Consider the following 21009-nt stretch of genomic DNA (forward strand, 5'->3'; position numbering starts at 1 on the left):
CTCCATCACCACCAGCACTGGGGGAGGACCCAGCACCCAGGACCGCTGTCTCCATCACCACCAGCACTGAGGAGAGGACCCAGCACCCAGGACCGCTATCTCCATCACCACCAGCAACGCGGGGAGGACCCAGCACCCAGGACCACTATCTCCATCACCAGCAGTAGTGCCTCAGTTTCCCTCCTGGGGCAGGTGGAGGTGGAGAAGCCAGGCCAGTGTGGGGAAGGGCCGGCCTTAGAGACCCTTTCACATCCCCAGCCAAGGCTGCACCCCCACAGGGAGGGCTGTTGTGCCTGTTGGTTACATGAGGACACCGCCTTCTGGCCCAGCACTGTGCCAGGACCCAGCTTAGCCCAGGGCAGACAGGATCTCAGTTGACCATGAAGATGAATTGGGAAAAAAAGCCCCGGGCAGCCTGACCTGTCCCGTCCCCATCGCACAGACGAGGACCCTGAGCCCACAAGAGGGCACGACGGGTCCCAGGTCTGCGGTGAGAGGTGGCACCTGGAGGCTGGGTCTGCCATTGTGCCAGCGGGAGAGCCAGTGCCAGTAACAATGACAGTCCCAGCAAGACGACAGCATGACCCAGAGGTGCCAGGGACAGTACCAGCGAGGCAGCTGTGGCCAGACCAGCAGCACCGTGTAACAGTGCTGTTCCTGTGCTGGTGACAGTCATGGTGCCCACGCTGGTGGTGACATGGGCTGTGGTGGTGGGAACGAGGGCAGCCGGGCAGCAGCTGCCGGCGACATGCTTGTGGCCTGCCCAGCGCCTGCCCACCATCCTCAGGGTCCTTGTGGCCTTCCTGAGAGGCCATAGCCCAGAGGGGAGCTGGCTGTGCTCCAACCATGCGTCAGGCCCAGGAGGGAAGCCTCTGGGCAGCAGCCGGAGCTCCAGGGGCTCGCCCAGTGACGCGGGTGGGCTTGCCCTCGAGATGTGTCTGGGAGGGGCCGGGAGGGCAACGGCGGGGCCTGGGTGGGGGCCGGTGGTGGGGGATGGCGGGGGCAGGAAGCCGGGTGGGAGGGCGGAGGAGGAAGCCAGCTTGATTAGCGCCTGCGGCCAAGATAGGCTGCCCTGGCCACAGATAGCTGCTCCCGGAAGGTGAGTGAGGCCAGCGGGCAGCACGGCAGGCAGCCAGGCTCCCCCTGACTGCTGGGACGGCTGGACAGCCAGGACCCCAGCTGTGCCTCTCATGGGGCGTCCACTGTCCGCTCACCCTCTGCTGGCACGGGGCCATGGAGGGGTCCGGGAGCCCATGGGACCCTGGGGGCTGGGCCCGGAGAGGCTGGTTGGGTGGGCGTGGGCCCTCCCCTAGGGGGCAGGCAGGCTTGTGGGCTCTGTGCCTGCTCAGCCTCTCCCCAGCATGGGGGTGGGGAGGCTACATGAAGTCTCCTGGACTCAGTTTCCCATCTGTGAACAGGGACACAGTGCCTGCTGCCAGGCTGCCAGACAGCGCCCACTTCAGCCAAGCCCTTTCCCAGATCTCCCTACGTCTGCCCCCAAGCTGCCCTCTACCCAGCCAGTGGGGTCCAGGTGCCACCCAGGCGGGACCCCCCACACTGTGCATAGACCTGCCCTGTGCCCAGCCTGCCTGGCACCAGGCTCCACCCCATCCACGTGCCATGCCTGGTCCTGCCTGCCCGCCCCTCGGCCCCTTTGCTGCTCCCCAAGTCAGCTGGGTTGACCCCGCCCCGGGCCTCTGCACCGGCCTGCGTCCCGGCCTGCAACTCGGCCTGCGTCCCAGCCTGCAACTCGGCCTGCGCCCTGGCCTGCATCCTGGCCTGCAACTCGACCTGTGCCCCGGCCTGCACCTCGGCCTGCATCCTGGCCTGCATCTCGGCCTGCATCCTGGCCTGCAACTCGGCCTGTGCCTCGGCCTGCACCTCGGCCTGCATCCCAGCCTGCGCCCCTGCCTGCACCTCGGCCTGCATCCTGGCCTGCGTCCCGGCCTGCACCTCGGCCTGCATCCTGGCCTGCGTCCCGGCCTGCACCTCGGCCTGCACCTCGGCCTGCACCTCGCCTGCGTCCCTGCCTGCACCTCGGCCTGCGTCCCTGCCTGCACCTCGGCCTGCACCCTGGCCTGTGCCCCGGCCTGCACCTTGGCCTGCATCCTGGCCTGTGCCCCGGCCTGAACCTCAGCCTGCACCTCGGCCTGCATCCTGGCCTGTGCCCCGGCCTGCACCCCTGCCTGTACCCCTGCCTGCGCCCCGGCCTGCACCTCGCCTGCGCCCCTGCCTGCTGTGTGGCCCCGGAGGCTGCTCTCTCCTCCATGGCGGCTTCTCTGGAGGCCGCACTGGGGTCTGTTTTGCTCACCATGCACCCACAGTCTATCACGGGGCTGGCACACAGCTGGCACTCAACAGATGGAAGTGTGAGGGAGTGACGGAGCGCGGTGAGCTCCATGGGGGGAAGGTTTGATGGGATGGCCGTCTGACTCGAGAGCCGCCCTCTGACTGCCTGCTCTGCCTGCGGCTGCAGGACCTGAGGCCCAGGCGACTTTCCAGGTGTGGAGGCTGAAGTCAGCCAGGCCCAGGAGCCGTTTTCCGTGTGGCCAGGGCCAGGGTGGGTGCGGGAGGTCAGCTAGGTCCCAGGGTGCTGGCGGCCTGGCCACGGGGGTACTATGGGGGCCGTGGGGGAGGCAGGGACAAAGCGGAGCCGGCCTCGGGGACTGTGGATGGCTTTGGCCCCAACCTCAACCCTGTCCAGGGGCTCTACCCACAGGGCCTTGCTTGGAGGAGAGGATTTGGAGTCCTGGGGTCCGGAGGTGCAGCCAGGCCCAGGGCCAGTGCTTGGGAGAGGGGAGGGAAGGGTATCATGGGAACGCTCAGGGCTGGGGGCAGCCAGTGTCCGCACCAACCACCCAGGGCCACGCCGGCCAGAGCCTGCACCCTCTGGACTCAGTCTCTAAGACAACTGTTCTCTGCGGCCGCAGGCCCGACGTGATGGGGCCTTGGGCTCTGAGCTCGCTGCTCCCTCGCCCCTGCGCTCCCCCAGATCAGCCGGGCGCCCCCTCTCAGGGACTTCTCTGTGCTGCAGCCTCAGCCTGGGACAGTGCTTCCAGACGCCCCTCACTCATTCGGAACTCAAGCGTCGGCTCAGTGAGGCTGGCTCTGCCTGGCCCTCGGACACGTGGTGCTCCTGCCTCGCCACGATTTGGGGTGCTCCGGCTCCCGGAGGGCCTGGACTGTGCTGGCCTGAGCGCGTGCCTCACACTGAACACGCCGCCCCCTTCCCTTGACCACTCCCTGGTGGGACACCCATGTCCCTTCTGCTTCCAGGACACGTGTCCCTCCACTGCATGCGTCCCGGGCAGAACCATCCCTGTCTTCACCCAGCACCTGACAGGAGCCTGGCCCCACAGTGCTCAGCACGCATCAGGGGGAGCGGCACGGCCGCGAGACACACGTTCCCTCCTCGGCGTCTGGCTCCAGCTCCGAAAGGCCCCATCTGCCCAGCTGTGAAGTGGGCGGTCCGGCCAGGCGTGGGGCCCCCAGGGATCTCAGAGGCATGTGGCCCTCCAGGAGGGGTCTGAGGCTCCCAATGGGGACACTCCGGGTGGACCCTTCGTCCCTGGGACGGCCAGAGGAGGTGGCTCCTGGGCCAGCACAGGGCCTGGTCTCTGGAGCTGACCCTGGGCTGACCCCTGCCATCCACCAGGGCCCCCTCCCCCGCCATTAATCTAAGACTAATAGTGCTATCGGGGCCAGCGCCGGCGGCTGATAAGGCGGATGGCTGGAATGGTTTCCCACCCACGCATGCCGGGGAGGCGGGGAGGGAGCGGCGCCTATCGGCCCATCTTCCCGCTGTCCATCAGGCCGTCCCTGCCTCGGCCTCCGCCCGATAACAGGCCTTGAGGTCTGCATAGACGCTAGGCCAGGGAGATTAGTCAGAGGGAGCTCGGCCCAGATAACCAGCCGGACGCCCTCACACACTCGGATGAGGAGTCCCAGCCTCAGGCCGGCCCCACGGGGACCCTGGGGCGGGGGATGCTGCGTGGGCCCCAGGCAGGAAGCTGCACACAGAGCGTGCCCGCCTCTCAGCAGCCGCCTGCACCCAGCGCCAGGCGCCGGCCCAGACCACTCACAGCACTGCGTCCGGACGAACGCCCCCAAAAACGCTCCAGGATACCCATTTTACAGCCAAGAAAACCGCGGCGGCTCCTCGCGGTCCCCGGCACTGAGCCCCTGCCCTGACCCCTCTGAACCCCATCCCTGCCCGGGCCCTGAAGTTCCAGCCAAGACTGACCACTGGGACCTCCGGCCCTGAGCCAGCCCCGTGTGCACACCCGACCCCGCTCTCCTGTGTCCCTCTCGCCTTGGTGTGAGGCCGGGGCTGCCAACCTGCCGCCCCCCCCCTCACCTCTCACACCCAGCCTGACACTTGGGAGTCCCCTCCACTTGCTGGCAGTGCCTTGGGGACGTGGTCAGCCTTCCCGTGTCTGCCTCCAGGGCCTGAGATGGAGTGGGGAAAGGCATGGCTTGCCGTGTGGCCAGCTGGCATTCGCTTTGTCCGTAGTGGTCCTGGGAAAGAGCTCCAGGCCCTGGGGCGGAGCGAGCCCGGAGCAGGCCCGACCGCCCCGACCCACAGCGCTGCTGCTCAGTCCCAGCCACACGTCCACCCAGGGCTGGGCCACCGTGGCCAGGCCGCCTCACCTCGCCGAGCCTCCGTTTCCCTAACTGGCGAGTGAGCCCCAGCTCGGCCCTCCCCTGCAGGACTGGCTGCTGGACGTGAGAGTCCGTGTATGCCAGGAGTCGAGAACACCTCCACACAGGAAATGCCCAGCGAGGGGCCATCTCCTCTAGCCCCGTGTACTTGACCAGGGGCTTCAGGGGTCAGGGGAGCCCCCTGCTCGGTCTTAGGCCCAGCGAACCCCAGGCTCCTCTCCCAGCAAATGTCCAGCTTCTCCTGGAGTCAGTGGGGTGGGTTGGGGTCTGAGCTTCATGGGGATTGCTGGCCCAGGAACTCCACAGGCCAGGACTGAGCCTGGGTGATGTGCCTGGGTTGGGTCCCCAAGTGCCAAGCCAGCCCCACTCCGCCCTCCTCTCCAATCCAGCCTGTCCCCCAGCCCGGGCTCCCGCCTGGGACCCCCAGCCCTGTGCCCTCAGGATAAAGCCAGCCCACCACTGTCACATCCTGGGCCTGTCACCTCTGCCAAGGCTGGTCCCTCCTCATGGAAGACCCTTCCAGAAGGCCAGGGAGGGGACATGGGCTGAGCCCGCCTGTTCTCGCTGACCCCCAAGGGCGGTGGACGCCACCGCCGGCTGCCCTGCAGAAGCTTCCTCCCTCAGCTCCAGAGGACTTTGGGATGGAGCGTCCTGCCCTGCCCGGGATGGCTGAGGGGCCGCAGGGAGCCCAGGCTCAGCCGGGAGCCTCGGGTGTCACTGCTAAGAGCCTGCCCCGGAGCCCGTGTGCGGTGCAGCCACACTCTGCCCCAGACCACTGCAGCTCCCACGTCACGGGCTCTTCTTGCCTTAGCACGCCCCCTTCCCATGGCCCAGTGGTGTTTTGTTTTACACATTTGGTTACCAGGAAAGAGCTCCAGGCCCCGAGATGCTTCCTGGTGAAGGGGACCCCATGCCTGAGGACCCCACCACCCTGGCTGCCAAGTAGGCTCCTGCTGCCCACCTTCCGTCCTGGGCCCACAGAGGCAGCTGCCCTCCTGTCACCTCACACACACAGAGTTCTGGGAGAGCTCTGTGGGCCCTCCCCAGCCAGCATGGTGCCCTCGGCACAGGCCTGCCCTTACTGCCGGGTCTCAGGCCATCCTTCCCACCCGGGGTTCCTGCACCGCACTGCCTCCCAGACAGACACACACAGAGCCGGGGGGAGACTCACTCTGCCCACCCAGCAGACCAGGTGCCTCCTCTGCACTGGCACAGATGGGCAGGTTCGGGGCCAGAGGAAGGACAGACAAGTGAGGCTTCCTTGGTGCCCCAGGTGGCCCAGGGAGAGGAGCTGTCCTCTGAGCTAGTTCCCCTGAGTTCTGCCCAACCTCATGGGGGGATGTGGGGGAGGCCTGTGGCCCTCCCGCCTCCAGGCTGGCCTGGAGGGCTGCTGAGGGAGGGGACTCCACACACCAGGGTCCAGCCCCCAAGCTCTTCAGCCTCTTCCTGCACTGCATCCTTGTGGCCTGGCCTGCACCATTACTCTCCTGGCGGATGACCACACAGGGGCCATGGACTGGGCCGGCCCAGCACCCCAGGGAGTCGAATGGGACCCCAGCCCCACCCCTCCAAGTCCCAGTGGGCTGGCACGTCTGGGCGCCTCCATTTTCTGAGGCAAGAGTGGGATGCCCAGGAGGACCAGGACTCGGCCCCACTTCCCACGACAGGACGGGCGGCAGAAAGTGCCAAGGCCGAGCGGCTCCCGGGCACGCGCAGGGATCACAGGCTGTGGCTGAGCCATTTGCATAGCAGAATCTCAAGCAGCGCCCCTCCAGCACACAAGGACATTTCACAGATAAAACAGGAGCTCTCCGCTGCCACTGCCGCGTCCCTCCCTTTGCATCCGGGCTGGAGGCTCCAGGGAGGAAGAGGGCGTCCAGGCACAGGTGACCGGCTCTGCCCCCACCCGAGGTCCCTTCTCCGAGGCCCCCGTTGGGGTCGGCCCCTCCTGCCGCCCCACGGACCAGGCCACACTCCCGCCCACCCCGCCCGCCTCAGCCCCCACTCAGGCCCTGTGTCCTCCCGCCCGTTCAGGGCTGCGTCCTCCGATGCACCCTCTGCTGTCTACCGTAGGGCCCCGCTCACCCTGGAGGCTCCTGGACACTCCCTGCTGGAATCAGCCCCTCTCCCTGCTTCTCCCTTGCTTGCTGGGTTTGGTTTGGAATGTTGTGACCGGTCCCTGTGACGGGAGGTTCTGCCCGGGGCTCTCACCTCGGCGGGGCGTCCTGCCTCAGACAGCGAGGCTGCACTGCAGTGACCTCACTCATGGGTCCCCGGCTCCCACCTGGACGCCTCCCTGGTGCCAGGCAGGTAACAGTGTCTGAGGGTGAGTGTGTCCTGCCATGAGGCCACGGTGCCACGGGGGGCGCAAGATGGCTGCTCCCTGCCCCTGCTCGGCTGCCTCTCTCAGCCCTGGAAAGGGGAGTTCCGCATTGCAGATGGCGGCTTCTCCCCGCAGAACCTGCCTGCACCCCCTGCAGTCTGCATAACCCAGGCTGCCCAGGGCGGATGACAAGCCCAAGGCCCGCAGCCAAGGTCTGGGAAGCCAGTCCCAGCCACACTCTGTGCCACATACCACGCCGTCTCTCACGGAGGCTTCCTGCAGCCGTGGCTCTCCTTCCATCCATCTTACAGAGGAGGAAACTGAGTCCTGGAGAAGCCAGGGGGCCTGCCTGTGGTCACTCCGAGGGGCCGGGGCTGCGGGCCTGCGCTCCCGCTCAGAGCAGCTCAAGGCGCCCCGTTTGCAGCTGTGGCGCTCAAGAGCAAAGGCACTCGAAGCTCAGAGCTCAGAACTTCTGAAAACAAAACCCAGCACCCACTGAATGACTCCCTGGCCTCCTTTTAGGGCTCTGGGACCACCAGGTATCAAGGAGGGCCAGGAGGGGGCCAGGCAGGGGCAGTCACAGGCCCGGGGACCAGGGGAAGTCAAGACAACGGCCGCTTTCACACCCGGCACAGCTCTCTGCTGCTCACAAAGTCTTCGTGCGTTCAGGACCTCACTTATGTTTGCAGTGGGTGTTGGGGGCCTCTTGGGTGTCCCCAGGGAGGAAGAGAGGGGCTGTGAGGCCCCCCTTGCTTGGTGTCACATGGGTGCTTCCAGGGAGTCTTTATGCCCACCTGCCTGGGGCTTTGACCGCCAGGGACAGGGCAGCCTGGCTGCATACATCGCAGAGCTGTTGGGGAGGTGCCAAGGCTGGGCCTCTCTGCTGGGCTCACCCTGTCTGCCTCCTGGGCGCCCACAAGTCCCAGCCACTTTCCGTGGGAAATGGGTCGAACCGGGGTTGGGGTTGGAGGGGTTCCCAGGACACTTATGAGCCTGGGTCCCATCCACAGGCAGGACAGATGGGAAGCAGGCTCAGGGCCCAGTTACCTCCCCAAAGCCACAGGGTGCAGAGTGCCCCTCGGTCCAAGCTGGCGCTCCTTCCACCCCATATAGGAAAGGTGGACGGTGCCTCCCAGGCTGCCTCGAGAACAGGGTCCCGGGTCAGGTTCAGAGGGGCTGGGGCCTGCACTGTTTCCCACACTTGGGGATGGGTGGGGTGGGGAGCAGCTGTGGGCCGGAGACCACGAAACAGACCTGGAGAAACTGGGAGAGACGGGGCAGAGACTGACAGGGGCAGAGACAGAGGCGAGGGAGAGAGGCAGAGAGAGAGACAGAGAAAGAGAGCCAGTGAGGGAGGGAGACAGAAGGAGAACGAGAAAGAGAGAGGGAGGGAGGAGGAGAGAGAGGGAGAAGGCGGGGAGGGAGGGTGGAGGGAGCGGCGCTCACACAACACAGAGCATCAGAGACAGAGTCTGGAGACAGGAAGGAGGGACGCCAGGACGAGCAGGGCAAAGCTGGCCGGTTCCCCACGGCACCTGGCCACTGGACCCGCCACCGGGCCGGGCACTGCCTTCGGGGCCACTGCCCCGCAAGGCCCTGCGAAGCCCTGCTGGCCGTCGACACACAGGCGGCCCCGAGAGATAAGAGCCCACAGAGGCTCCCCGGCTTCTCTGTGGGTGACAGTCGGCCTGTGTGGGCCTGATAGGCCGTGGCCACTGCAGCGGTTGGCTGGTGGCCGCGTATCAGCCCATCGCGGCCCACTGCATAGAAATTCGTATCTGCGGGAACCGATAGGGTGCCGCCCGGTCCCGGGGATGCAGCACAGGAAGCTGGGGGGTGCACCCCAGCCCCAAACCACGGCCGCAGCCTCAGGGCCCCAGCCCTTCCTGGTGCCAGGCTCCGGCCCCCAGGGCTTCCTCCATCTGCAGAGCGAGAGGCTGATCTAACACCTCTCAACACCGTAGGGACCCGTGAAGTGATGAGCAACCCAGTGTCTGTGAACTCCAGGCCCAAAGTCAGCTCCACCGCCTCCCAGCCACGTGACCTCGGACGGGCTGGGTTCCCTCCTCCAGGGACTGGGGTCACCATCTCAACCCCTCTTGGGACTGGTGTGAGGACCGCACAGCACCCTGTATACCCAGTGGCCAGCTGGGTCCCACAGGTACACGACGGTCCCTGCCACTGTGGGGGTCGTCTCCACCGACACAGTGCGGGGTGTGGGAGCTCTGCAGGCCCGAGGGGGCCTGTGGGCATCCTCCGTGCTCCCCTATTCTACAGCTGGGGACACTGAGGCCATCAGGGCAGCCCTTCCTGACCCCACAGCGCTGCCCTGTGTCTGTCTCCCTGTCAGACTGACTCAGCAGCAAGGGCCAGAGGCGCCAGCACCCGACAGAGACCCCCGACAGGTGTGTCCTGGGCCTGCCCCCAACCTGGTATCACTAAGGAGAAGGCACACAGATGGCAAATTTCTGCCATCTCTGGGTCCCAGGTAGGTAGGCCACATTGCCTGCTGTGCTGGACGCCCAGTCCCCCTCCTGGGGACAGCAGAGGGGGCCCGTGAGGACCTGTGGCCATGAGGCCCCAGAGAGCCCTGGGCAGCCCCACAGCCCACGCAGGTGTGACTCAGCTTCCCCGTGGGGCCGGGTCATCCTCTTGGCCGTGGCTGCCAGGCCCGCCCCTCCCTCTCTGGCCCCGGCTGCCCTGTGTGGAAAGAGGCTGTGTTAAAGGAGCAGGCCTCACCCTGAACGTGCCGCTGCCTGCTTGCCCTGCGGCGGGCACGCAGGCCCATCACGCACTCTCCCCTCGCTGCCTGGACCTCGCTGGCCCCTCTCCATCTTGGCCCCCAGGAAGGAATAGTGTCCCTCAGCCTCAGCAAAGCCTTCCCCGCTCCCCAGCACTGCGAGCCCTCACCACACGCCTTCTCTCCACAGATGGGGCCCTGCTGGTGTCACTGAGACCTCTCGAGCGCTCTCCGACGACCTGCTCCCGGCTGTGTGTCTGGCACGCAGCGGGCACTCAATAAATGCCGGCTGCATCTGCACGTGTGTCTGGCTCGAGCGCCTGCCCCTCCCCACGCTGCCCTCCTCCACAGAGGCCCTTGCCACCCCCTCCTGCCTCTGTCGGGCCCCTTTCCTCCCTCGTCCGCCAGCTTCCACAATGGCCTCGGTGGGGCAGCCCTGGGAAGCCACCCCAGCCGCTACCCTGGTTCCTCGGGCCTCGGCATTTATTAGGCACGATAGGAACAACCTGACGGCCGGGGTTTCCTGCGTTCGTGGATCAATGGGATTCACAGCTCCCGAAGGGGCCGCAGGGAGAACGTGCTCATGGGACTTCTGGGTCAGAACTCCAGCTACAAACCACGGAGCGGAGTGACCAGCTAGCGCCACCGATCCACCCTCGGGGATGCACCTGTGGCCCAGGACCCGCGGGGCCGTGTGGCTCGGACTTCATCCCCACAGCCTGCAGCCACTCTGGAGGGGAATGGGGTGGGGTCCTGCCCTCCAGGCCTGAGCACCTGCCTGGCCACCTCAGCACAACTCTGAGTCCCGGCCTGGCTGGGAAGGCCGTGGGCCCAGGCAGCTCAGATGCAGCCTCCCGTTCCCACCTCCCTGCCTTTCCCATCTCCTGGGACTCCTGCCCGGCCAGACCAGGCTCTGACCAAGGAACCCCCTAGCGATTCCTTGTGCACCACGTGAGGCTGGGATTGGCGCGAGGGTGCCCAGCTCCAGCGATACACCAGCTGCACAGGTTGGCTGAGCTTTGGACCAGGCACAGGCCTGGGTCCAGTGGGTCTCCAGCAACCTACACACCTCCTCAGCAGCCATGTGGCCCCGCTGCTAGGGGCTGGGCCAAGCTGCCCGGGAGGTGATGTCGCCAGCCCCACCACCGCATGGTTACCTGGCCCGGTCCAGGGGCTGCGTGGCTCTTCCTCCCTGGGCCTGGGTTCTGGTTCCTGTCCCTCCAGCTCCTCGGGGCCTCCTGGGGATGTGGGGGGCGGCAGTGGTAGGGGTGAGTTAACATCTGCAGAGAGGAAAAGACCACCACATCCCTACTGAGTGCCGGGCACTGAGCTGCCCTTCCCTGTGGCTGGGAGGGACGCTGAGGCGCCGGGTGGGGAAGCTGGGGCCCAAAGCCACCCACTCTCCTGGCTTGCTCTAACTGGGGTGGGAGAGACATCCCAGTTTTCTTCTTGGTCTTTTAAAACCCCCCATCCCTCATTAATTGTATCAATGATAATTGTTATTCCAGCTGCTGTTGATAATTAGGGTGCACGATAGCCCACCAGCCTGCCACACCCAGCAGGCACATATGTGGCTGCCAGCTCCCCAGTCCCCTCTGCTGGCAGCTGGGGGCCCCTCCACCCGGCCCCACACCAATTTCCCGGTCCCCTCTGCTGGCAGCTGGGGGCCCCTCCACCCGGCCCCGCACCAATTTCCCGGTCCCCTCTGCTGGCAGCTGGGGGCCCCTCCACCCGGCCCCGCACCAATTTCCCGGTCCCCTCTGCTGGCAGCTGGGGGCCCCTCCACCCGGCCCCGCACCAATTTCCCGGTCCCCTCTGCTGGCAGCTGGGGGCCCCTCCACCCGGCCCCGCACCAATTTCCCGGTCCCCTCTGCTGGCAGCTGGGGGCCCCTCCACCCGGCCCCGCACCAATTTCCCGGTCCCCTCTGCTGGCAGCTGGGGGCCCCTCCACCCGGCCCCGCACCAATTTCCCGGTCCCCTCTGCTGGCAGCTGGGGGCCCCTCCACCCGGCCCCGCACCAATTTCCCGGTCCCCTCTGCTGGCAGCTGGGGGCCCCTCTACCCGGCCCCGCACCAATTCCAGCCCAAAGGGCATGTTTGCCTTCCCAGCTGGCCTGATAACCGCCTCAGTCCCGATCGATGTGATCCCATAAAGCCCCCCCACCCCCGGTGACGTCACGTGGCCACAGATTATTAATACCCTCGATAAGGGCTGTGATTAACATCAAGTAAGTCAATCACACGGTATAAAAGTCCTATTATTTTTGGCTATAAATCAAAGTGGCTGGCATCTGAGCTCCAGCCACGACGAGGGAGCCTCGCTGGACCCGCCAAGCGGCAGACACCGCTCTGCGCTGCCGTCTTATCTCACCCATCGCCACGCTATCACCGCGGCCTGTGCCAGGTGCAGCCCTGGCTGTTTTTTCCAGCTCCTTCCCGGGCCCCACCCCCGCCCCCATGCAGCCCTGGCTCCTAGATCAGATAAGGCGCCTGGCTCCCCCGGAAGCTGGCCTTGGTCAAAGTCCACCAGCACTGCACTGCCCGCCCTTTGCTGTGGCCCCTCCACCTGGGCTCCCTGCAGCCGGCCGGCTGGCGGCAGCTGCGTGCACCACTGAGGCTGGCGGCGGTGACAGCCCAGGGCTTCACAGTCCACGTGCGCCACACGTGTTCTCTTCCCACGGCCACGGAGGAGCTGGTGCCCTTGCCCTGCTTGCACATGCAGGAGCTGAGGCTGTGGGAGGGTTAAGTGCCCGGCCCGGGACCGGCCAGGGAGGGTTCTGGCTGCACCACAAGCCGCGTGTGCCGACGGCGATGGCAGCAAGGACAGGGAGGGTGGCAGCCAGCGGGTCCCAGGCCTCACCAGAGGCTGGGCTGGACCCCTGCAGGCGGCCTGGTCGTCCTGGGGCAGGAACGTCCCTGGGTGAGCTGGGAGAGATGGCAGCCCCAGCCATGGGGTTGAGTCCCACTGGCTCTGGTGACCCCAGGGGCTTGCTGCCAGAAAAAGGGGCCCAGGCCCAGCAGGCTGGCTGTGTGCAGATTGGGGGGTGAGGCCTGCTGCGCTCCTGGGCCTGTGGAACCCTGACATTCAGAATGGGAAGTGCTGGGTTGGGGGTCCTCATTGAGAAGCCCCCCTCCCAAACCGGAGACCACGGTCGGCCTGGGATCTCCACCCAGCCCCTTGGCCGCAGACCCTTGTGTAACCCCTCCCCTGCCCCGAAGGCCTCAGGGCCTTTGCACCTGCTGCCACTGAGCCCTGGCATCCCTCCAGCCAACAGGGGCAGTGCCACACATCCTCGGGGGCCCTGCTCAGTGTCACCTCCCCCCCAGGTCTTCCCTGGCTGCTCCCATCTTTCCTCTACTCCAGGTCATGTCACCCACCAGCACCCTCCCAAACGGCCCGGGTATGGCCACATCTCCATGCTGGGGGGGCGGGGGGTAGTTCAAAGTCTGTGTGCAAAGGGTTTCATGGCACGGGGTGGGTGTGAGGTTGGTGCCTGGGGCTGCAAGTGGAGTGGGGGGAGCCGGGCAGAGCCCACCCCACGACCTGCTGCTGTCTCTCTGAGACCTTGGAAAATGGGGGTGAGCATGCTGACCTCTCCCGGCACCTCTGTCCCAGTGAGGCCCCTTCTCCCAGGGTCTCTGGTGTGTCTGGGGTATAGCTGGCTCCCGCAGGCCTCCGTATGTCAGGGTAACTCTCTCCCTAGAGGGCAGGCCCTCTTCCTGGCTTAGCAAATGACCTGCCCCAAGGAAATGGCCACCAGGAGGGCCCAGAGAGTGTGGAGGTGCCCAGTGAGGGTGGAGGAAATCAGGCTAAACCCAGACCTGGGTGGGACCCCCACTGGGGCACTCTCGAGCTGAGTGACCCTGGCAAGTCACGAAACTTCTCTGGTCTGTGAATGGGGTGTGGTGCCTTAGCAGGAGACACCACTGTGCACCCAGCACCCACTAGTGCCCAGCACCCACTGTGCACCCAGCACCCACCATGCACCAGCCCAAGTGGGACACCAGCAGGGGCTGCAGCTCAACAAGCCCCGTGACCCCCAAGGAGGGGCCTCCTGGTCCCCATTTCACGGAGGGTCTACTGAGGCTGGGAGGGCATGGATTCACATCCAGCCCTGGGCCTCAGTCTGTCCATCTGTACGAGGGCTGGATTTCAGGTCGTACCTGTGGCAGGTGTGCTTGTCTCTCCCTTCTCTGGGGACCCCCAGCCCCACCCAGCCCCCCAGGCCACAGGCTCCTGGCTGGAGGACGCCTGTCCTGGACTCCTGGATATAGCTGGTCCACACCACTCGGACACCACTGAACTCAGTGCATGGTACAGGTTAGCAATGGAGGCCCCGGCTGGTGGAGATGGAGGCGTGGCGAGAGGCCAGCGGGACTCACCTGCGCTGGGAGGGCTCGGGGCTTCAGGTGCCATGGCCTTCTGCTCCACGTGGCTGGCGCCTGCCAACGGCACCTCCTCTCTGGCTTCCATGTCTCCAAGGGAACCTGTGGACACAGATAGAGGGGTTGGGAGGTGCTCTGGGGAGAGAGTCCCTGCCTCCTGACCCCTCCTGGCATAGCCACAGCCCCGGTGCCCAGGCGGAGTTGGCAGCTGGGCAGGGGTGAGGGTATGCACCCCTCTGAGCTCAGAGGCCAGGTGCCGTTAGCTGGGGGGGGTCCCTCTAGGTACTCAAGACTTGATATCTGGGCACAGTGGTTCACACCTGTGATCCCAGGACTTTGGGAGGCCGAGGTAGGAGGATTGCTTGAGTCCATGAGTTTGAGAGCAGCCTGGGCAACATGGCAAGACCCTGTCTCTATAAAAAATACACAAATTAGCTGGATGTGGTGGCGCATGCCGGTAGTCCCAGCCACTGGGACGGCTGAGGTGGGAGGATCACTTGAGCCTGGAGGACCCCCGTAGCCTGGGAGTTGGAGGCCTTGGGGAGCTGCGATCACACCACTGCACTCCAGCCTGGGTGACAGAGTGAGACCTGTGTCTCCAAAAAAAGACCTGACGAACTTAGATGAACCCCCATCCCCTCTGACAATTCCAAAGCTGCAGGGTTGCCCCACCCTTCCTTCCCTGCCCCGACCCCGACCTCCACTGTGCCCACGGATTCCACTCTTGACGGAGAAGAGTCGCACCCCTGTGTCTCTCTCCCACCTGCTCCCCCTGGCACCAGGAGACAGGCCCCCACCTGCTCTGGTGGCCGTGAGCAGCGATGGGTCCCTCCCTATCCCGCAGGCCCAGCGTCCATCCAGGCCCCGAGGGTCGCCGTCGCCACCGCCTCTGCCTGGCATCACTGCCAATGCCCCGCCTGGGGGCCCGGTCCCCTCACAGTCATTCCCGTGGTCTGGGAGCTCCCTGGGGGTGACGCCTTCTCCCGGCACTGGACTCTCTGATCTTAAGCAGGCTGTGGCTGGCTGATGCCATCAAACCAAACTGCTCCTGGAGGGGCAGACGCCTGTTTCTGCCTTCTGCGGACACCCGAGGGCCAGGTTCGGTTCCGGGGTGCAGGGGTGCGCCAGATGGCTGAACACTGCCTGGGACGCCCGGGCCGGCGTGGGGACAGTCAGACGAACAAAGGAGGCCCCGTAGACTTGTGGAGCAAGCAATCCACTGAGCAGGGCACAGGTGTCTGCAGCACCCGGGGCGGAAGTGACTCAGGGGTTGGGACCCTCAGAGACTCACGCATCTGGGTGGGGGCTCCAGGAGCCCACCTACAGGTGACAAGGCAGACGGAGACAAGGCCACGAGGCCCAAGTGCAGGGGTGGCTGCCCCGGACCCCACAGCAGCCGTGGAGTGGCCGAGTACAGGAGCGCATGCTGACGTCCGCCGCGGGGCTGCGACGGGTAACGGTGTCCACGGTGTGAACGGAGGACACACATGCCCCTCCGCAGCCGGCCTGACTGCTCCCCAGGTCCCTGGCCCTGCCTCAGCCTGCATGCTGGGACTGCCCCCTCCATACCCATCCCCCACAAGGCCTGACCTGCCCAGCCCTGTACTGTCCTGTGTGAGGCATGATGGGGCAGAGCCTCCAGACCCACTCAGGAGTGGGAGGGGCCGTGGCCCTCCTGAGCCCCAACCCCAGGTCCCACAGCCACTGAGCCCCGATGTCACAGCAGAACACGAACAAGAAAAGTCCGGGAACCGCGTCAGTGTCTGCAAGTTCATGTGTCAGAGGAGCTGACGGGGCAGAGCGGGCTTCTCGGCGGAGGGGAGTCAGAATGGGACACCAGAGGGGAGGCCTGAGCCCCCCTCCCTGGAGGCAAGCCAGCCACACAGACGGGGAACCGGCCGGCGACTGCGCCTCCGACCTGGCGGTTCCTGGCTTTTCTTGCCTCGTGGCCCCTCTGGGAATCTGATGAAGCCCAGTGCCTCCTCCCCAGAAAAACACAGAGGCACACACGCGTGCCAGCGTCAAGGGCTTCCACCGGGTCCCCGCTGCCCTCTTCTAAGTCCCCTCACGCTCTCTGCTTTGCTGGGTTTCTCCAGGGAAAGGCCGAAGATGGCGGGGAGATGGGCAGGTTGGAGGCGGAGCCCACCGACGCCCAAAACACCTGCCCAGCCAGCAACAGACATGCCATCCGCCAGCATCCGACGCTGGGCGCAGAGGCTGCCTCATGTCAGAGACCCCCGAGATGCGACAGAACTGCTGTGACTGAGTTTCAGGCTGACGTCCGAGGCTGCCCCAGCCAGTCCACACAGGAGGGAGGCGGGAAGGTGCATTTTCCGTGTGTCTGGACTCTCTGATCTTAAGCAGGCTGTGGCTGGCTGATGCCATCAAACCAAACTGCTCCTGGAGGGGCAGACGCCTGTTTCTGCCTTCTGCGGACACCCGAGGGCCAGGTTCGGTTCCGGGGTGCAGGGGTGCGCCAGATGGCTGAACACTGCCTGGGACGCCCGGGCCGGCGTGGGGACAGTCAGACGACAATCCATGGGCCCTGGCTGAAAACAACGGCAAGGGACAGAAGGGCAGCGAGGGAGAAAGACAGAAACACGGGGAGGGGCTGGCACCAGCAGACGGAGGGACAGCGTGGCTGCTGCCAGACCGGCCCCCAAGAAGGCAGCTATGGCAGAGGGGGCTGCGTGTTCTAAGACCCGGGTGGCGACGGAGGTGTCGGAGGAAGGGGAGGTTGGGGGCCAGGGTGTGCTGGTGGTCAAGGCTGAGGGCAGGCAGGGGCCTGGCCCTGCTGACCTCAGAGGCCACGGGGAGGAGTGGGCCCTCAGGAGCTACAGGGGTTCCTGACAGGAGGCACACCTGCACCTTCCCAGCTTGCAGCCTCCAGGGTTCCCGGCCTCCTCAGCACCTCAGAGCTGTAATTACAGGAGGGGGCTGGGCTCGGACCACACAGGAGCCAGCCCCAGGGAAAGGCTGGCAGCCTCCCATCAAAGCACCCACACGAGCAGGCTCCAGGGCGGGTTGGGCACACCCCCGACCAGCCCACCTCGTGCCCCTGGGACAAAAGGCCTGACCCGAGTGCCCTCCCTCAGCATACACCAGGGCAGAGAAGTGGCCGCGGCGGCCTCCCCCTCCGCCTCTGGGCTCGGTCATGAGCGGGCAGTGCCATCCACAGGGTCAGGAGGAGCTCGGCCGTGCAGGCCACTGAGCTTACACAGCCCGGCTCCACCCCTTTCGAGAGGCTGGTGGCTGGCGTGGAGCTGGGAGGGCTGCCCAGGAGCTGTGGTCCCTTCTGCTGAGCAGCGGTAGGGCCTCAGGGCCTCAGTCGCCAGGTCTGGCAAATGGGCTCGAGGCCACCTGCTTTCAGGGACTTTGGGGACCAGAGCGCTGGGACAGGGACACAGCCCCAGCATGCCCCACCCAGGTGGGTCTCAGACACCCAGGGAAGCCCTGTGCTGGTGATGGGTTCTCCCATTTACAGGAGAACAAAGGCGCCTGCTCCACACAAAGGCGTGATGATGAGCGTGGAGAAGGAGGCTGCCAGGCTAATTTCAGTTCCAGCACAATTAAAACGGCACTGATAACGCAAGGACAGTCGTCAACCGGCAAATAGCTTAGCCCACAGATAGGACGTGTCGAGGCGGATGCTGCCCCAGGCCCGCCCGGGCGCCTGAGAGCAGCTGCCTGGTCCCTGGACTGTCCAGGTGGGTGACAGAGCACTTGGACCCCCGCTGGCTGGGGGCATCTGTGAGCCACGGCTGCTCTCTGCTGCTTCCCCCCATGCCCGGGGCTAGCAAAGACCCCCCAAGACTCTCTGGGGACCCTCTCTCTGCCCAGTGATGCCAACAGCTGGAGCAGGCCAACCCATGGCCAGGCAGGCTGACAGCTGCTGTGTCCTTGCTGTGTGACCTCGAGCAAGCCACCGCCCTTCTCTGTGCTTAGTGTCCTGGACTACAGATGGAAGCCACAGCAGCTCCCGCCTCAGGAGGTGGAATGTGCGGCTGTCCACATCCTCAGAGCCCCACACAGGCCAGCTGCTCAGTGAACGTGAGCTGTGGCTAGCACAGGTGCTGGGAAGTGGGGGTGGGTGTGCATGGTTAAGACTGGACGGGCCGTGTCCAGTGTCTTATAGACTCCCTCCCTGAACCGCCTGCACCTACGTAGCCCAGTGAGGTCATCTTCCAATTTCATTTTGGATGGGGAACGTGGGGCCCACTCAGACCTCAGCAGGTAGGGGCGGTCAGGAAAGTGCATGGGGACAGGGCGCTCGGAGGAGATGGGAGAGGACAGTGCGGGGACGTGGTGATGACTGTGGCGGGGTGGAGTGGAGGGGGTAAGCAGGACCCTGGGCGCAGCCGTCACGGGAATTCCACTCGCCAACCACATCCCAACACCACAGAGGGAAGCCGAGTCCCGCCCACTTCACGGGTGAGTGAACCACGGCCCAGCAAGGCCGACTCATTAGCTGCGCGGACCGTGGCCCTGGGGAGGAGGCAGTGGTGGGGGCGGCGGGACAGGAACCTCAGACCTGCACCCAGCACGTGGCCCTTCCCTGAACCAGACACGGCTTCCATGCCTCCCTCGCCCCAGGAGTACCTGCAGGGAGGGCGATGCCAGCCCCGCTGCCTGGCCCGGCAGAGGTCAGTGGTCAAGGCCGCACCTGCCTGGCAGTGTCCACGGGCCACGGTGGTGGTCACTGGCGGCCAGGACAGCACTAAGCTCGGCCCCTGCGGTGCCCGGAGCCCCTCGGTTATCACAGCCAGCAGACACCCGCGCGCCCATCCGTCTCCTGCTCATTAAGCCGGACGCCGAAATGGAAATGAAAACATAATAGCTATTTGATTGGGGGCGAGATATTTTGCATATTGGCTCGGCGCTGATAGCGGAATTTCATCAACTCCCTTTTTTCATGCTTTAAAACTGAATTACGGAGCTGGCTCTGTGCAGTGGGATGATCCCAGCTCCCTTCCAAGTCCCCGCACTGACGATTATGGTGGCACCTCCCGGCTTTGATGGCGACGTGCTGGGGGGCTCCTTTGAATGACTGCCTTGCGGAAAAGCCAGAGCCGGTCACTGAGGAGGGGGCGAAATCCCCCAGACTGTGGGTCCCAGGGCCAGGGTGGCCCTGCCAGGTGCGGCGCAGATGGCGGCTGTGGATGGGGAGCGGCCCCTGGCTCTGTGCCTTGGGCAAGGCTCCTGACAACCCACGGCCCCAGCCTGGGAAGCACCCCACCCTGGCTCAGGGTTCGAGACCAGCCTGAGTCCCCAGTGGGTGCCTGCAGGGGACACAGGTGCCTTTGCTGGCCTCTCTGGGGGGGTCCTCTCATTCTCAGTCTAGAGGGGAGGAAGTGGAGGTACCTGCCCAGGCCCCATGTGAGCAGCTGGTGGGGTGGGCGGCCACTGGTGGCCACGCTGCCCCTCCCCTACCAGCGCCACGGCTCTTTCCTTCGCTCATTCATCCGCTCCCTCACTCGCCCGTCCACTCACACACTCACTTCCTCCTTGGCTTTTGCTGGCTCCTCTCCCCTTCCTGAGCCCTTGGCATCCCCCACCCTCTTGAGGTGCTGGAAACCCTGCAGTGACCAGCCCCACCCCCCAAAAAAGTAGAAGGCACCAGTGTGGTCACCACAGGAAAGAGTCGGAGATGCCATCCAGGAAGGCTTCCTGGAGGAAGTAGCAAGTGAGTGGCGATCTGGATGGGGAGAGGAGGAGGCTCCCAGCACCGGGTCCAGGGAAGAGCGCTCCAGGAGGAAGGAACAGCAGGAGGGAGGCTGGGACGGGGCAGGCAGCTGCTCCCTGAGCCCGGTTTCAGAGGATGAAACAGTGAATTGCCAAAGGCTGGCGCTGGGACTCAGCCAGGTGTTGGCAGCGGGCACTGGACAAAGATGTGAGGTTGTCACCGTAGCTGCTGCCACTGTTTCACACTCTGCTGAGAGGTTCCCCATCTTCCCCCTTCAGGGGATGTGAGTGGGTGAAGGACGGGGCTGGGGGAAGGAAGTGCTGCAGGGGCAGCGTGGTGGGGGAGGGACGGGGAGGGCAGTGTCGAGGACAGGTCAGAGCAGAGGATGGGACAGGGAGATGGGAGAGTGGTGGGGCTGGAGAGGTAGAAGAGAAAGACCCCCGGGCTGGCCTCCTGGTGTAGCTGGCCCTGGGCAGCAGGTGGGGGGGTCACAGTATTGCCAGGAGAGAGACCCCTGCCTCTGGGTGGCACATAGCGGCCAGATAAGGCCCCGATAACAGAGAAAATAGCAACAGATTCAGACGTTCCCACCGCTGGGCATCGAGCAGCTCGGGCCACGGTGGGGACAGAGACGGGACGGGGACAACCCTGCTTGCCCTGTGGAGGCCACGCTGTGGAAGCACAGGGTGACTGGGGCCCAGCCTGGGTCTGGGGCTGTGGTGAGCCATCGCAGAGGGCCTGGGTCCCCCAAGCTGACCCGAGTTGAGTCTACAGCTCAACCTCTTGGCCAGGTGGCCCCTTCTCCGGTCCCTGGTGAACAGCTGATGCTTCCCAAGCCCCCTGGCCCAGGTAGGAGTGTCTCTCATCCAGTGAAGCTCGCCGAGCAGGGAAACTGAGGTGCAGAGAGCAGCAGTAGCAGCAGCCCAGCCCCGCTGGTGACGCCGGCCCAGCACCGCCTGCATGGGGACCCTGGCCACACAGCTGGACTCAGGACTCACCGCCCACACCCTCAGGACCAAGCGTGGGAGCAGCCAGGCCGACTTCCAGGCACAGGGCAGCCGAGGGAGTGGGGGGCAGAGCCTGGGAGAGCCCGGAGCGGATGGCGCCTTCTGTGCCTCCCCACCCACCGGGAGCCCAGGCTCAGTACCACATCCCTGGAGCCTGGGTTCTCCTGGTGGATGCCTCTTCACGTCCACCCGTCACCCCGATGTGGCCC

The 21009-nt window shown here is 65.5% G+C and overlaps 1 protein-coding gene across 2 annotated transcripts in view; it reads right to left on the reverse strand.

Annotated features, from left to right (window-relative positions):
* Nucleotides 1–21009, reverse strand: part of ZFPM1 (zinc finger protein, FOG family member 1) — an 85104-nt gene that overhangs the window by 35621 nt on the left and 28474 nt on the right. Inside the window, exons 1-3 of one of the 2 annotated variants that reach the window (XM_064369931.1) lie at nt 14431–14512; nt 14108–14212; nt 10883–11005 (exon numbers count right to left, since the gene is read on the reverse strand). In XM_064369931.1, coding sequence (XP_064226001.1) covers nt 10883–11005; nt 14108–14212; nt 14431–14482 — 280 coding nt within the window. In that variant the 5' untranslated portion in view covers nt 14483–14512. Of the gene's footprint in view, nt 1–10882; nt 11006–14107; nt 14213–14430; nt 14513–21009 lie in introns of those variants that run through there. The other variant, XM_064369932.1, reaches the window with a different exon arrangement.

Source organism: Aotus nancymaae, unplaced genomic scaffold (assembly GCF_030222135.1).
Source record: "Aotus nancymaae isolate 86718 unplaced genomic scaffold, 86718_ANA_hifiasm-v0.15.2.pri h1tg000095l, whole genome shotgun sequence".
Taxonomy (NCBI): Eukaryota; Metazoa; Chordata; class Mammalia; order Primates; family Aotidae; genus Aotus; species Aotus nancymaae.